At 33.9% G+C, this 16468-nt stretch overlaps 4 protein-coding genes across 4 annotated transcripts; 1 reads left to right on the forward strand and 3 right to left on the reverse strand.

Annotated features, from left to right (window-relative positions):
- Positions 1–416: 416 nt before the first annotated feature.
- Positions 417–4974, forward strand: LOC122589627 (interferon-related developmental regulator 1-like). The gene is made up of 13 exons (XM_043761935.1): positions 417–727; positions 1121–1277; positions 1590–1670; positions 1767–1849; positions 1937–2052; positions 2155–2265; positions 2558–2667; positions 2750–3038; positions 3467–3544; positions 3632–3682; positions 3830–3916; positions 4545–4619; positions 4712–4974. Exons 1-13 carry the CDS (start codon positions 715–717, stop codon positions 4754–4756), a joined length of 1296 nt encoding a protein of 431 aa, XP_043617870.1. The 5' UTR covers positions 417–714; the 3' UTR covers positions 4757–4974.
- Positions 4975–5514: 540 nt separating this feature from the next.
- Positions 5515–7080, reverse strand: LOC122588218 (UPF0481 protein At3g47200-like). Its single transcript, XM_043760342.1, has one exon. The coding sequence runs from the start codon at positions 7078–7080 to the stop codon at positions 5515–5517; it is 1566 nt and encodes a 521-aa protein (XP_043616277.1).
- A 497-nt stretch (positions 7081–7577) lies between these two features.
- On the reverse strand, positions 7578–9983 carry LOC122589109 (UPF0481 protein At3g47200-like). The gene has a single exon (XM_043761352.1). It carries the CDS (start codon positions 9317–9319, stop codon positions 7685–7687), a length of 1635 nt encoding a protein of 544 aa, XP_043617287.1. The 5' UTR covers positions 9320–9983; the 3' UTR covers positions 7578–7684.
- A 663-nt stretch (positions 9984–10646) lies between these two features.
- On the reverse strand, positions 10647–12165 carry LOC122588219 (transcription factor bHLH84-like). Its single transcript, XM_043760344.1, has 4 exons — positions 11554–12165; positions 11169–11420; positions 10917–11048; positions 10647–10739 (listed from the first exon to the last, which is right to left on the reverse strand). The coding sequence occupies exons 1-4, from the start codon at positions 12163–12165 to the stop codon at positions 10647–10649; spliced, it is 1089 nt and encodes a 362-aa protein (XP_043616279.1).
- Positions 12166–16468: the final 4303 nt, after the last annotated feature.

The raw sequence follows: 16468 nt of genomic DNA on the forward strand, positions 1-16468 counted from the left end.
CATGAAATTCAAATTCGAATTCCATTGATTTCCTTATGATTTTGTGAACCAAACGCACCTAAGCAAAATATTTTTTTTTCCCAATTAAAAAACTTACGTAGGATACAAGTTTTACCAAAGTCGACATACGATATCTCAAACGTGAGGGTTTTCTGTAAAGTAACGTAGGTCTAAGTTTGCGCCTTAAACTAGAGTTTCATAGTCAAACACGTTTTTAACAAGTCCCACCGCCTTATCTCGATCCGGAAAAAAAAAAAGAAAATTAATCCAACGGCTGAGATTTACCCCTCTATAATATATTCGCTTGGCTATTTTGCGTCTTGTATAAATACACATAAATTAAATCCCACACGCTATTCGAAAGTCGAATATTCGTCGCCACACAGATACAAATACTAATATTTTTCGTTCTTCGATCGTCTTCTACAATTGAATTTCTAACCAAAACCCTTTCCTTAAAACCAATTTTCATGTCAATCTTAGTTCGTCGTCACCCAGAAAATTTGATTTTCTTCCGTTTTATGGATATTTATTATTATTCAAGAAACGTTGATCACGCCGATATTTCTTCTTTGATATCTCATTATTTTCTACATAATTTTAGTGGAATTCCTAGTAAACCTTGTAGTGGTAGTCGTCCAGTTTTAGTTTAAGTTTTATTTTAATTAACTAAATTAGTTTCCAATTAATTCTATTCAATTCAACTTTGTCCTCATGGGTAAACAGCGTAAGTACAACTTCTTGTCATTCATATATTTTTATTATGTTTTGTTTTATCGATTTAGTTTTTGTTTTTATTATGTATATATAGATATATGTATATAATTTTTAGCATAGACATGTATTCAATAGGGGCCTAATCATTATTTGGAGTTTGAGATTTTTGCTAAAAATAGTAAATTTTTATGCAGTAATTTAAATTGGTATTTTATATCTATATATATTGTTTAGCTAGCATTGATTATATATAATTGGAGTTTGAGATGTTTTTTAAAAGAATGGATTTTTATGCAGTTTATTAAAGTGGGTGTTATCTAGATTTGTGTATAATATTGTAGCGATTTTTTCGTTATTAATCAGAGATATTGAGGTTTTTCGTGTTGTGATGTGATTTTTGCAGGTGCTACTCAACGTAAGAATGCTGCAATGCTAGATAGTGATGATACAGAGAGTGTTAGTTCTGATAATAATATGATGAAGTCTGCTGCTGTGGAGGATGTGCAATGCGATAAGGAAAGCGTGTTAGATGAGAGTTTGGATGCTTTGTTCGTAAAACGGTAGTTTTTCTGTTCCTAAATTTATACATGTGCACATGAAACCTTGTCAGCACGATTTAGTATTATCATCGATTACTATGTCTAGTAGAATTAGAACTCGATTTAGATTATGTAGCTAACGATCCAGCATTGAATTGAATGGTTTATATATGTATATGTACCATCATTCTTTGGGTAATTGATGCTGATTTAAAGAGTATGATTCAAATTGGATACTTTCTTTTTGCTTACTAAATTTACTTAAGTTTAGTATCTACTTATATATACTGTAAAATATCTGTTCTATGTTAATTTTATTTTTTGTTTTTAAAGGGGGTCCCTAAGGGTGAAGGCATTGGCTGATATCGTAGAGGCTTTTAATACAAGCTTGCCACACAAGTTTGTTGAAAAGAAGTAAGCATTCATTATTAAATCTACGGTTTTATTAGTTGCTTGTTGAAACTTGGTAGTTATCTTGGATTAACGATGTTTGTTTGTTTGTCTCTGTAGGTGTGCAACATTGCTGCATCAATGTCTGAATTCTGTAAAACGGGGGTCTGCAAAAGAGACCGCTTTGGCGTCTCATGCCATCGGTATATAACATACATTTTTAAATCTTTTGTAATTAATTGAATGGTTCATGTTAACAATGAGATCTAAATGTTGTTGTCTCCGTACAGGATTATTGGCTTTAACTGCGGGTGAGGGTGAAAAATCGCAAGAAATACTGGAAGAATCAGTTACCCCTATTTTTGAAGCTCTGAGATCTCGTTCTGAAGTATCAAAGATAGTATCGGTATGTATGTGCATTGACTAGTGTAATATAACGTGTTTTGCTTTTAACTGTTGTGTATCAACTGTTACTTTATCATTTTAATTTGGTAATGTTGGTTTGTAGCTATTGGAGGGGTTGGCTGTGTCCGCTTTTGTCGGTGGAATTGAACCTGAAGAAACTGAGAAATGCATGCAAATTGTGTGGCAAGTGGTTCATCCAAAGCTTGGCCCCAATGTACGTGTCCCTTCGTCTGTCAAGCCTTTTTTGGCATTTTGATCAATCCATCTAGAGGTGGCAAAATGGAGGGGTTTATGTGCCCTGGGTGATGGGTTAAAATAGGTATTTTGGTACTGGAAACGGGTTGGTTAGTGTAGAACCAGAACAGTTATTGACTAAAACTTCTGAACTTTCTAAAAGTCATTGGGTTGAACCGTAATCGACCCTTAAGTCAATGGGTTGAAATTGCCACCTCTAAATTCATAGACCTTTATGCCTATGGTGTATATTAAATCTGTGCAAGTTTCAGGTCGTTGCCACTAAGCCGTCACCAGGAGTAATAACAGCGGTTGTATCTGCTTGGTCGTTTCTGCTTACAACAATGGATGGGTGGATACTAGATCCTAAAAGTTGGCAAGAGTGAGTTAAATTTGCATTTTTCCATTTTTGAGTTTGCGATCATATAGTTTGCCAAAGCCAGCTTACCAAATGTACTTTGCAGGTCCGTTTCTTATTTTTCGTCTCTTCTAGAGAAGGATGACAGATCTGTGCGAATTGCAGCTGGGGAAGCCCTTGCTTTGATATATGAGAGGGGACATTTGGAAAAGTTTTGTGGTTCCTCTAAAGGAGATGGCATTAGTTCCCGGAATGTTACCCATATACAGGGTTTAAGATCCAAAGTCTTGAATCAAGTTCGTGACCTTTCTGCTGAGGCTGGAGGGAAGGGTTCTATCAAAAAGGATCTCAACACTCAGCGTAACACCTTTCGAGATATTTTGGAATTTCTCGAGGTACACTTCTATCCAATTCCTAAAATAATTTTTATTGGAGGGTAGCAAAGTGGATGGGTTGACCAAGTTGGGTTAATTTTGTATGGCCTTATGAGTGGCAAGTTAACTTGGAACACTGTATGCTTTTTTTTTTATCCGACTAATTCGTTTTCAAGTCTGATTACTATTGTTATATTACTTCAATATGCATTTATTGAATAATTTTAGGATGTTATATATATTATAAAATCACACTTTGAGTGTCTTTCAAACTGTTACTTGACCAATATCTTTTTAAGCTGGTGTTTCTTGAAAATGTTTGTTTGACACGATACCAATAAAAAATAAAACGTGAATTCTCCCGTAATTCGGTCAAATTTGATAGCTCCAGGACGCTACTCTATATGCATGTAAAATAATCATTTATCATTTTAATTTGTTACAACCAGTATGGGCACACTCCGGAAACCTCAGTGAAGATTGGTGGAGAGTCGCTTACAACTACAACTTGGTCTCAACTGATACAGGTTTGTTTCGTGCTCTTCTTGTATTCGTTTGTTATTTTCGCTTTAGGTATCTATTACTATTTTTTACTAATTAAAATGTTTTAACAGCTGAACTACATAAAGGGATTTCTTGGTGGAGGATTTATCAAACATATGCAGGTTTGATTAGCATTATCTTTAGATCTTTTCTATTTTTATATTTAGTTTAAGAATGATTTACTGCATAAAGTAGAGTATTTAGTTTCTTGGAAGGGCCAACAAACTATCTCGATGATTTAGTGAAATTATTGATTTATGTTTGAACAGGAAAACGAATTTCTTCATGAGGTATTTAGCATTGCACCGAAGAAAAAGTCTCTATCAGGTGCTGTTCATGTCTCAGAGGCCGAAAAGGTTTGTTCATTCTCTTTACATCTTAAACTACAAGCATATTTCCATCACTAAAAGTTTTAGGTTGTGAACAGTTTTAGATATAAATAAATGACTGTTGGACTTATTAGCAAGATTTATTTGTGAGATTTAGTGATGGAGACTGAATTTGGAATGATATATTTGAAGCAGGAAAAGTAGATATTAAAAGTTGAATTAGTGTATAAATTAACTCAACTCATATACATCAGCTGTATAGCTGGTATGCAAAACCGAAACTCCTAAATGATAGCAAAAATTCCCTTTTACCGGGAAGACTAGACCATGTAAAGTAGACTTTTAATTTTCCCAACCCAACATCATTCTTATCATGACTAATAAGTAACAATATTTAACATTAATTTTGAACACTTGATATGGTATCAAGAAGTTAAATGCTATTCCCGTAACTAATTATGTATTAATCCAAACTCGAAGTTCAAGTTTTAAATGCGCAGATGTTCTGTAAACAGTTCTTTCCTTGTGTACCAGTTTTTTTTATTTTTTTTATTTTTTATAAAAATAAATTTAGCACAAGTTTTCTTGCCATGGGGCCTAATAGCTTCTTTACTGCAACAAGATTACAATTTCCTTTTTACCCTTTCCAATACAGAGAATGTACAGATCTCCGAACTCCATCATGAACAAGGCAAGGACCCAGTTTCTGAACAAGCAGCGAATGATACGGGTAGGCAAACTTTTTTAAATTATACTTTGTGCTGTAGCCTATTCAAAAAGACTTGGAAAGAGTATTCTGATTTTTTCTGTTTATGCTTGCAGGATATGAACAATGGCCACCTCGCATCTGTGATGGACGAGGAGTAACAGTTGCAACATCCAAAATATGCTCTACGACTCTGGTGTCATATTTTTATCATTATTCATTCAAGACTCAGATTTATAAAATCATTAATGGCTTTAGTTATGGTGATAGTTTAGGGATTCATTTATGCAATGACAATGAAAACTTCATGTTATTTTATCTTATTCTTGTACCGCTACATTGGTTGGTAACATTTATAAAGTTCGACTTTGGAGTTAAATGGTCTTGCTTATGTCGATAATTGATTTAATTGGGCCTCTTGCTCACCATGTGACAATGAAAGTATGTGCTTATCTAGTTACGGAGCATTTGGATGTAAGTAAACAATTATACTTGATAAGAGTTGGGTATCCTGTATAAGTAGGGTCCATTTTTGAACCCAAAAGAAGTCCGAGACTCTGAAGGGTCTGTTTTTTACAGTTGAGGCGAGTTGTAAACAGACCAAAAATATGTGTCCTAACTTTAGTATAATCGAGTTTTATACGATAAGCTCCAATTCCTATTCTTTGCTATAGTCACCAAAATCAGTTGGGGTGCCCCTGCTTTATTTGTATCTAGACGGTTGTGAGTTCTATGCCGTTGCCTTAACACTTGGATGATATGTGTTGAGTAAAAATAAGAAACTGTAATGCGTGAAGTATTATTTTGCTTGCAACAATATGAAATCAATGGATAACCAAGTACATTTTACTCAAAACAGAGCGATACAGAAAAACATATATGAAGATACAATTCCTGCATTTTATTCAGAAGATAATAACTAACAACTCATGAAGTAGAAAGGCTTAATGTCGTCGCGTACTTTAGGACCAAAGAACAATTGAACGTATTGATCAATCTCTGGCCTGGACGAGCTCTTACGGGGCTTAACACCACTATATGGTACAGTGAAAGTGTCTGCAAACGTAAACCAAAATCCATTTTCATTGATATGAGCTTGTGCCTTATCATCTCCAAGGGCTGCAACTGTTTGAACTATGGCAAGATAGATCAATACAATAGCTGCAATAGTAGAGAGTGATACCCATACATTGTAAAAATACTCGTGTTTCAGTTTTGCTCTCTTCTGATTCCAACCATCATTGCAGTAGCAGTTAATTTTCCAAAGAACGTTGTGTAAATACGAGTCATCTTCTGCCCCTGCAACCTCTTTACAAAGCTTGTTCACAAGTCGTGCAGCGTTTTTATTTCCACCAAGAGTATGCTGCATAACGCCTGCATAATGCAGCAATTCTATGTCCTCTGCAGAATTTATCAGCCTATCAATGAAGAATATATAAGCTGTTACATGTGGTTTGCAGCCAAAATGACATTGTTCATAAGCCACCATGTTTCGAAACACTGTGAACTTGTAGTCATCCATGCTCACCGGAGCAATCTTTAGAATACCCTTTTTAAAGCTAACATCTAATGGTTGACATTTCTCGGCCTTTTTAAGTTTAACACCAGACTCCTTCAAATCAGTGATCGAGCGAAACATATGTGGTTCCTTAATAGCAAATTTCTTTTGATTAACTTCAGTGGGACAAATACTGGCTCGTAAGAGTTCAAGAAAGTGATCTCCAGTGTATCCTTTTCCACCTAAAGAATTGTTATTTGGAGTATCCAAATCTCTGTAAATCATGGATTCAAAGAACTTAAGTGCAAGTTCTTTCAAACCCATGTTTTCTTTATCTCTACAACTTGTCAAGTCATATACTTTGTTCAAAACAAACAAAGGGAGCTGGTTTTCGAGCATGATCAGATCACGTTGGAGGACGGGCAACATCCATCTTTTTATATGACTAGACTTTTTACTAAAGTGTATCTCTTTAGTTTCTCTTAAAAGCTGTATGATGAAACAACTATCAATAAGCATCATTTGGTTAAACTTCTGGCTGCTAATTGTGCTCAAATCTTCCGAATAACAGCCACGAGCCTTCTGTTCCACTTCTTCTAGCCCACCAACTACTGCATCTAAGTTAGGCCTGTCTGGTTTTCTAGGATCAAAAAGGCGATGAAAGAAATTCCATTTCGTGCTCTCCATAGCTCGCAAATGATCTACACCGTGATGGTAAGGGCCAATAGACACGATATTGGGTTCATAAGCTTTGGGTTCCACAGAACGTAAACGATCTGGAACCTTGTATATGGATGCACCATTATTGCTGGTTTGATTTGGAAGCTGGGCATTTAGCTTCTCCTGCAGAAAAGTTGTTAAATCTGGACCAGTATCGCGAACAAGAGTTCTTGATTCTAGCTCTGTGTGGGCTGTTTTTGTAGCAATGTATCGAAACCTCCATCTACATAATGTTTGCAGAGTAATGCTGGCAAGTTTTGAGTTCATTTTTCTTTTTTGACTACAAAACAAATCAAACAAGGCTAATAACTTACAAGTCTTGGATCCGTTCTCCTTCGATTCGAGTGCACACAACTCGTTTTCGCCAATGTCAACTCCCACACTTAAGTCTACAGGTTATTATATTATATATGATAACAATTACTCGTATTTATAGATTTCTTGAGTACGCTTCTATGATATACAAATAGCAATAAAAAATGACCAAAACAACATGACTTTGAATTTTCTGCTAGGCCCATAATGATTATTTAGATATTGATTAATAAATTAATATCGATCTTAACACCTTTGTTTATATTATTTCCGTTCTCACCTAACAATTTTTTCAACTTTACTTTATTATTCTTAACTTCGTTCTCACTTACCAAACTCTTTATTTACTTCGTAGTAAGAAAGTTCCATAAAATATTATTACATATACCACATACGAACCAAATGCTATGTATCGAGCCAACCGTTTTAACTAAAAGCTACTATACAACTATACAAGCTTCGACTAGTGTAACAAAATATACACAAATGATAAGAATTTTCTTCTATATACAACATTTGAAAAAATACTTACGTAACGCTCGGACAATAATTGTTTTCAGAAAATAATCATTAACAACTCATCATGTTCTTTTGAACTAGTGATCAAGAACCAACAAATAAATCTATCGATACGAGTACCAATATCATCCATGCTTTCCTGTTCTCCATCAATCGAAAATTTATCATCGGCACTCATGGATGATGAGTCCTTATTTGATGATGATGTTGTTGTGCTAACACCTTTAACCGGCACAAAAAAAGCCTCAACAATCGCCATCCAAAATCCATTTCCAACGATATGAGCTCGTGCCTCATCATCTCCAAGCGCCGCAACTGTTTGAAGTATAGTAAGATAGATCAACACAATGGCCGCAAATGTAGAGAGTGATACCCATACATTATAAAAGTACTCATATTTCAGTTTTGCCATCTTCTGATTCCATCCATCATTGCAATAACAATTTATCTTCCAAAGAACATTGTGCAAATAAGAATCATCAACTGCCCCTGCCACCTCTTTACATAGATTATTAACTAGTGTTGCCGCGTGTTTGTTTCCTCCAAGAGTATGTTGCATGACACCTGCATAATGAAGCAATTCTATGTCGTTGGCTGCGTTTATCAGCCTGTCAAGAAAGAATATATACGCGGTTACGTATGGTTTGCAAGCAAAGTGAGATTGCTCATAAGCCACCATGTTTCTAAACAGTGTGAATTTGTAGTCATCCATACTCACAGGAGCAATCTTTAGAACCCCTTTTTTAAAGCTCACATCTAATGGTTGACAATTTTCGGCCTTCTTGACTTTGACACCAGACTCTTTCAAATCTGTTACTGACCGGAACATGTTGGGCTCCTTAACTGGAAACTTATTTTGTAAAGCTTCACTTGGACTAATACTAGCCCGAAAAAGGGCTAGAAAGTGGCTGATTTCTCCATCCCTTTTTACCACTAAATCCATCTTCTTCGGGTTATCTAAATCTTTATACATCATGGATTCAAAGAATTGGAGTGCAAGATCTACCAAATTACCCGACTCTTGTTTACATCTTATTAACTCATAAACTTTGTTTATAACAAACAAAGGGATCTGATTTTCAAGCATGATCAGATCACGTTGGAGGACGGGCAACATCCATCTTTTTATATGACTTGACTTTTTTCTGAAGTCCAACTCCTTTGTTTCTTTTAAAAGCTCTATGATGAAACAGCTGTCTATAAGCATTATTTTGTTGAAATTCAAGCTACTAATCTTCAACTCCTCTGAGTAACAACCACGAGCCTCGTGTTCCATTTGTTTCACTTGGTCAACTACTTGTTTGAGGTTAGGCCGGTTGGGATTGGTTGAATGAAAAATGCGACGAAAGAAGTCCCATTTTGTTTTTGCCATGGCTTGTAAACGATATGCTCCATGATGGTAAGGACCAATGGAAACAATATTGGGTTCATAAGCTTTTGGTTCAACTGCACGTAAACGGTCTGGAACCCTGTATATGGAAGCCCCAGTGCCAGTTTGTGTTGGAACTTCAATATTGAGCTTCTTCTCTAACAACGCTGCCAAATCCGAATCAGCATCCAGGCTGAGATTTTTTAATTCGGGTTCGGTGTGAAATAATGCTCTTCTAGCAGTGCTCTGAAACTTGCGTCTACATATGTTCTGAATAAGTATGCTAGTAAGCTTCCTTCCCATTTTCTTGGCTAGCTACCTATTGATTTTATATTCAACCTTTCAAATCAAACCTACTTTGCTATGTGTTTTATATATCTATAGCTACTACAGTATGGAGTACTTTTTATATTTCCAACTTTTAGTGTAAATAAATATCCTACTACAATAACAACGATAATCAATCCCGCCAGCAGAAACAAAGAAAACTAGTATATATGTCTAACTGAATTATAGATAGAAGCACCACATTACCATTGTAGCGCTTTAATTTCTTATCTCCGGGTAGCCTGAATGAGGATCCTATCCTTTTGTGTTTACATGATTTCGTTGAACACCAAACTTCCTTTTACCATACTGGCATTGCATTGTAAAACATATTATAGACTTAGTTTTGGTCATACACCAGCTCCCATAGATAGGCCGTAAGTATATATCACCATGCTCATATATTATCGATCTCCCATTTATTCATAATCATTTGAGCACACATATGTATTTGAAAAAGGTAAAATGATTTTCTTCTAGTGTGGATTTTCTATGATCATTTGAGCTAGCAGATGTATGTGTCGTGTGGTTTGCTTTATACTAATTGTTTGGATTTGATTTCGTGATACTGATTATGTTAGTGAGGGATGGGCTTCAAAGGATTATCATATCATAGCCTTTGATAAACCAAAAAATAATTTAAAAGATAAGGTAATGGTATGATTATTAAGTTCTATCTGCTACTATACAAGAATGTGGGTTCTCATAAAAATGTCTGGTGGGGCCTGCAAGCATTACCAGACCACTCATTTACTGGGCTTTTTTTCTTGGGCTAAGACTTCGGCCCATTTCCCTTCACTGTTTGCAAAATATGTATGCTTTTTCCTTCATTTTTATCCCCTGTCAAATGATAATGAAATTTAAAGAACTCAAATTTTAACAACATGCAAAAAAGTCAACATCTTTTATAAATATGAATAATTATTATACGTAGTGATGTCAATTATTCAAAGGGCCGGAACTGAAATAGCTAGATTCATTAATTGGATATCATCATGCACATAATAAGTCAACAACTTAAAATGGTTAACTACCACTCCAAGGATCTTGTCTTGCAATCAAAGTTTTGTAATAATCAGTCACCGGCCACATGTTGTACTAATTACTATGTAACATGTGCAATTAATACAGTATCATATATATCGAATGTTATTACATCTCAAGAGTTCGTTTCATGATCCGAAAAAATGAATATTGTATACATTAGAATTTCAGAGTCAGGGGATAATTATATTCTCTCTCTCTGTTTCTTGATTAGGTAATTGATTGGGCAATGAATAAAAAGTTCCCAAAGGTGATGTATTTATAAGGTTTGTGAAATGTTTTGGTAAAGACCCATATCCATTCCATTGTACGCTATCGGGGCATACATCCACTTATCGTCCGAGCTAAGCAACTGCAAGATTTCACCAAAACGATAATTAATTAGACATAGATATGTAGCTAGGTAGGTAACAAAAATGTGAATTTAATTATGATATCCTATATATATATATATATATATATATATATATATATATCTAATGTTATCAAATGATCAATTAATCTTTATTACAGTAATTATTAGTCTTACCTTAATTTGAAGCTGTAAGAACTTGACATAATGAACTGCTTCTTCAAGCATTGTGCTAATGTCAACTTTTGTCCCATTTGGTACAAGGTTTTGAAGGATTCTAAGTCTTTCATTTATTCTTTCTCTTCTTTTCTGTATAATGGAAAACGAAATCCACATAATTAGTTTTCAAATGGCAAAAGGAAAATTAAACACGTCATTTTGTTTTGTTGAAAAGATGAAGTAACTAATTAGTTATTTTCAATAACTTACCCTGGCATAGATGCTTTGGGGATCGGTTGCAGCGCCTCTACCAGCCCTTGTTTTCTCTGTTGCCCCTCCATCCAAATCTTGAGAGGCATTTGAATCATCCTCGGAGCTACAAGAACTTGAACTTTGTACATTATTGCCTCTTCCATTGTTGGCAATTTTTTCATAACGTTTATGATTCTCTTTGCCATCTTCCTCGTCGTTGTCAAAGGAATTCTTTTGGTTCTTCTTTGGTAGTGAAATCTTCTTGTTTTTCTGTTAGAGAACGATATATAATCAAGGACACTTTATAAGATTTTCTATATATGACTATGCATACAATTTTCAGTTCATTTCATCATGTTTTGTAATCACAATTCACAAAATTGTTGGATCAAGTAGTACTTACATCAACTGCAACTCTTGAAACACGAGTTTTCTTCTTGGGGTTCTTATCGATTTTCCCTTTGTTGTCTTCTTCCAATGTGATCATGGGATGTTCAACCATTTCATACTTCCTCTTTAAGAGGGTCTCCTTAACAATGGGCATAGGCTGAGCAACTGAATGCTCCATTTTACCCTTCTCCACCACTTCATCTTGTTTCAAACCAAGAATTTCTTCCATTGCCTCGTCAGAAAAAACTTGAGCTAGTAACAAGAAATTGCTACTAGTATCACCTTCCATCATGCATAGATCCTCGCATTGATCAGATACGTTGTGCATAAGTGTACTAGAAGGACAAACTTGGAAAATATCGTGGCACGGGTAGGTAGGGGAGTTTGTGGCATTGCTACTTTCTTGGGAATAATAGTTGGATTTAAGATCATGATCAGATGAACTACAACTATTAGACTCATTGGCATTATCGGGCCAAAGAATTGAAGTTTCAAGACTCATACCATGATCATGTTCACTTGAGAACAATCCATGGCCTATGAAATGATCTGAATCTTGTTCACAAGAGAACATCGAGCTTAGATTCACCCATTCTTCATCGAAAACATTTCCGTAAGACTCCATATTTTGGTTTTAGTGTTTGTTGATATAAGTGTATATCTCTCTAGTGAGAGAGTTGTGTGATGTACAACAAAGAAGGTTTTGATGTCCTTGAAAAATAAGGAAATGAGAAACATATTTATACTCTTTTAAGGGCTGGGATAGATTGTTATGAGTTATGACAACATTTGACTTGAATAAATAATTGCATATAATTCAGTTATTGTAAAACAAGATTACAAGAGCCATAAGCCCATAACTTTGTTTGTATATGAAAACCAAGAGTCCACTGTGGGCCTAATTACTAGACAAAGTACAGCTTTTCAAGTGGGACCAATCCTTAATCACTTTTAAGGGGAACTCTTTAACGCAGACCCGATTAAGATAACGTAATTTAGACCTCCCGCTGTCGAATCGCGATACGAAATTCTGAAGCAAGTCTATTCCATTCGGACTTTCATCATGACATAGTTTGAAAATAGCATTCATGAGTTTAATCTATAGTTAAAAATTAAAATCGGTATTCCATAACGTATGCGTGGAAAACAATCAAGCAAATAGCTCAATAGTACAAGGTATCTCACACAAGTTTCTCAATGATACAAGACCATGTTCAAGTGTGGCTAAGTGGGCGGAGTTTTATCCAATTAAATGTTGAGTCTTTATGCAGTTTAATTGGTGGATTTTCCTCCAACAAGGTAGTGAGGCTGAGGAGGCTCTATAGCGCAAACCCGGTTAATACAACGTAAACTAGATTCCATGTTGCAAACAAATGATCCACATAAAAAAAAAAAAGTTTGGAAAACAAAGAAATGTTACTCTTACCAATCCCTTTTAATCTATAATAATATTATTAATAACCTTAATAATAATAGTAATAAACAACTAGTAATGCAAAAATTAGTTTTATAGTGGATTAGTGGATTACTATTTAAATTAAATTATGTATTAATTCAATGTGTTTTTCGACCAAAAGGAATATCCTGTCTATTTAAAAAAGAAAATAAAATCTTATAGGATATAATGAAATAAAATATCAATAGTCTTCGTGGAATGATTGGAGTAACTAATTCCAAGTTTCCAATACCGGAAATCGCAAGTACTTGGTACTTTTTTTTCTAATAGGAAGAGAACGTGAGAAGTTTCACTCAACAATTTCCTTTTAATTACTAAAAATAAAGAAAAAAAAATACATGTAACTCATTTTCATAGTTTTAAACATATCTTTGAAACTTTCGCCTAAAAAATATATGTAATTATCTGACAAAAAGAAAGTTGAATAAAACATTTCCAAGATTATCAATATCAATATATATATATATATATGTATAAAAAATAACCGTCAGGAAACCCTTAGATCTTAGTTAAGTGAATAAATTTTTTCTTTCGGTCTAGCAACCTTTGAACGTTGACTAGCAATGATACCTCAAAAACCTTGGTTGAGTGGATTGTAACCTAATAATTACATTTCTAAAGTTATCAATGTCGTAATATCTCTATATTCTCTGCTAAAATATTTAATCCCATTATAACTTTTAAATCATGAACAATTGTTTTAGATATACCTTTATACAACCAACATATTTAACATTCAACCAACATGGTCTATCAACAAATCATTTTACAACATATATCTTTTATCTGCTAAAATAATTATGATATCCTCCTTACACATCTATAGCATATAATACTTGCCCCAACTCACCGTCAATATCACCACATCGTTGTTGTTATCACCACCATATATGTAGACATCATGGATTTGAAGAAGTTCGTATTTCATTTTCTTCATTTTGTCACACTCATTTAGTGTTTTAACTTAATAATTTTTTTCAATGAAAAACTATTTTACTTCTATCTTATAAACTACTTGGAGTCTCACATGTCTAGAATAGAATCTAGAACTTTCAAAATTATCACAAATATCTCCTTTACTTTATTCTAAAGTAAAACAAATCTTACTAATAAATTATTGACCTTATTGACAAAAATATATTTAAAAAATAAAAGAGATTGATTTTTGGAATTCTTTTAAGCATGTGCAAGTTAATTTTACTTTTTCCTTTAAAAAAAATCAAAATTTTGAATAAACTATTATTTTACGGTTTGTCCTTTTGAAAGTTAATATACTTAGTCTCTCTTAATATAAATGTCCAAATCTAATTTTAATCTTCTTTCTTTTATAAATTTGACAATAAATATTTCGTTTGTGTTATATAAACTTGATATATAATGTTAATGAATTGAATTTAAACTGAATTTTTTATTGATATAATTTTCATTAAATGTCATATAAAACAAGTAAAATATTTACAGCCAAAATTGTTAAAAGATAACTTTGAAGAGAATAATACTTCTTCATATATGTCACAGCAGAAATTCCATATTTTATACACCTAAATAAGTACAAATTAAATGAACTAAATAGTAGGTAGAATAGATATAGTACATATAATATAGTCTTATTGTAACATGTATAATTTGATTTACAACCATGTATAAGATATTAGGAGACATGCACCAACTCCTCTCATTGTACATGGGACTGCACGATCACATTAAAGAGTAGATATTGAAGTGCTTAATTATTGCTTTAAGTTCAGTTAACCTTCAAGATGTCAGCGTACTTTGTATGTGACAAGTGGCATGTTTTGATACGTTCATAGATATTCTCAAGATTAACTCCGCTACTTTGTATTTTCAATAAAGTTTTCTTTTTTTTGGGTATATGTCGGTAAGCTAGAGCTTATACGATACAATAATAGTAGTATAGTTTGGACTTTGGAGTTAGTTTAATCAACTAAATCAATGAGACAATAATGAGAATACGAATACGAGCTAGTTAAAAATTTAAATACTGTGTGGAAAAAGATAAGGCCTCTCCTAACGGCTCTTCGTGAGCTAGCCTCATCCAGCACCTCGTTGATAACAACATCGTTGGCAGCAAGCTCGTCAACCACCTCTTCGTCACTGCCCATCGATGAGTCGAAGAGCGAAAACGAGGAGGAGCATAAAAAGTTTTTTTTATTATTAAACTAACGGTTAGGTTTTAAAAAAAATCACTTATGTAAACCATCACTTATTCAATACAACTCAAACACATCTTTCACATATTTCTCTACACTTTATACATAAACTTTTACCAAAATACACTTTCAAACACCCAAACGGATCCCTTTTCTGGTAGTTCAAAAACACAACCAGGTATGACGTTGTTGAAGGTAAAAAACGGGTTGCAGTTACATATGTTTGACGACAACAAAAACAGAACGGAAGTGAAGGCCGTCATTAACAACATAAATGCTAAAAAGTTGGTGTTTATGGCTGAGATTGAAGCTCGTCGAGCAAAACCTAATAACCTCAACCCCTAGTACGCCACGTACATGCAGCAGGTCGACTGGTTGTCACAAGTTGTTCAGCAGCTTATTCTTGCTGATACTACATTAACGACCACGCTCTAGCACGCGTTGTTTTGGCAAGGCATTGACGAGCCACATAACGATGGTGGACGGCTAACAGGTTATGTGAGTGAACAGGGGGAGGCATATGCAACTCCTGGCGACGATAAGACAGGTTCCCCTAAACACCATGAATACATCCACCGCAATGATGACAATAGTGACGTGGACACTACCAATTTGAGTGGCGTTAATAGTATTAATTTATATGTAGTGTCTTTTTTTTTTACGTATTGTAATTTGTGTTCTTATGAATAAATGGTTGGTTTTGAAATAATAGTTTTATTTATTTTTGAATATATAAAAAGTAGAAATAAAATAAAATTGAGGAAGAGGTGTTATTGGTGGTACCTGTTTATTTTTTTAACCATTAAGTGACTGAATTGATTAGGTGACTGAATGGATAAGTAATGTCAATACGAACTAAGTCAATACAGTTGTTTTTTGTTTATTAAGTAAAAAAAAAAACAAACGCATTTGATCACTTAATGGATTAAGTATTTTTAATTAAGTCACGAATTAATTTGTTAAGTCGAAAACAAACGCCACCTAAATATGTTTAAAAATACAAACTTAGTTAAGGATTCAAATCATTTACCCTCAATCGAGATTAAGTTAATTTGTTTTCATGTCGTATGATAGGTACGTAAATTTGGAAATACTTATTAGATGCGGCTTTAGTTATACCTTTCAAAAACTATTAAAATAAAAAAGAAAAAAAAAAACATCACATGGAAATTTATAACCTAAAAATCAAATGAAAGCTAAAAAATGGATATGTCCTAAGGAATAAGAAGATACATAGACAAAACTAGCTGTGATATCTTTGCATTCATCATGGAAATTGGAACATGATGTACTTCTTCAAG

The sequence above is a fragment of the Erigeron canadensis genome, chromosome 2 (assembly GCF_010389155.1).
Source record: "Erigeron canadensis isolate Cc75 chromosome 2, C_canadensis_v1, whole genome shotgun sequence".
Classification (NCBI taxonomy): domain Eukaryota; kingdom Viridiplantae; phylum Streptophyta; class Magnoliopsida; order Asterales; family Asteraceae; genus Erigeron; species Erigeron canadensis.

Coding starts and splice junctions, on each gene's coding strand:
- LOC122589109 (XM_043761352.1), bottom strand. CDS start 9,319: ATGGGAAGGAAGCTTACTAGCATACTTATTCAGAACATATGTAGACGC.
- LOC122589627 (XM_043761935.1), top strand. Junction 1,850..1,936: donor TTTGGCGTCTCATGCCATCG/GTATATAACATA, acceptor GTCTCCGTACAG/GATTATTGGCTTTAACTGCG. Junction 3,683..3,829: donor GATTTATCAAACATATGCAG/GTTTGATTAGCA, acceptor ATGTTTGAACAG/GAAAACGAATTTCTTCATGA.
- LOC122588219 (XM_043760344.1), bottom strand. CDS start 12,165: ATGGAGTCTTACGGAAATGTTTTCGATGAAGAATGGGTGAATCTAAGC. Junction 11,421..11,553: donor TTTCAAGAGTTGCAGTTGAT/GTAAGTACTACT, acceptor GTTCTCTAACAG/AAAAACAAGAAGATTTCACT. Junction 10,740..10,916: donor TCTTACAGCTTCAAATTAAG/GTAAGACTAATA, acceptor GAAATCTTGCAG/TTGCTTAGCTCGGACGATAA.
- LOC122588218 (XM_043760342.1), bottom strand. CDS start 7,080: ATGAACTCAAAACTTGCCAGCATTACTCTGCAAACATTATGTAGATGG.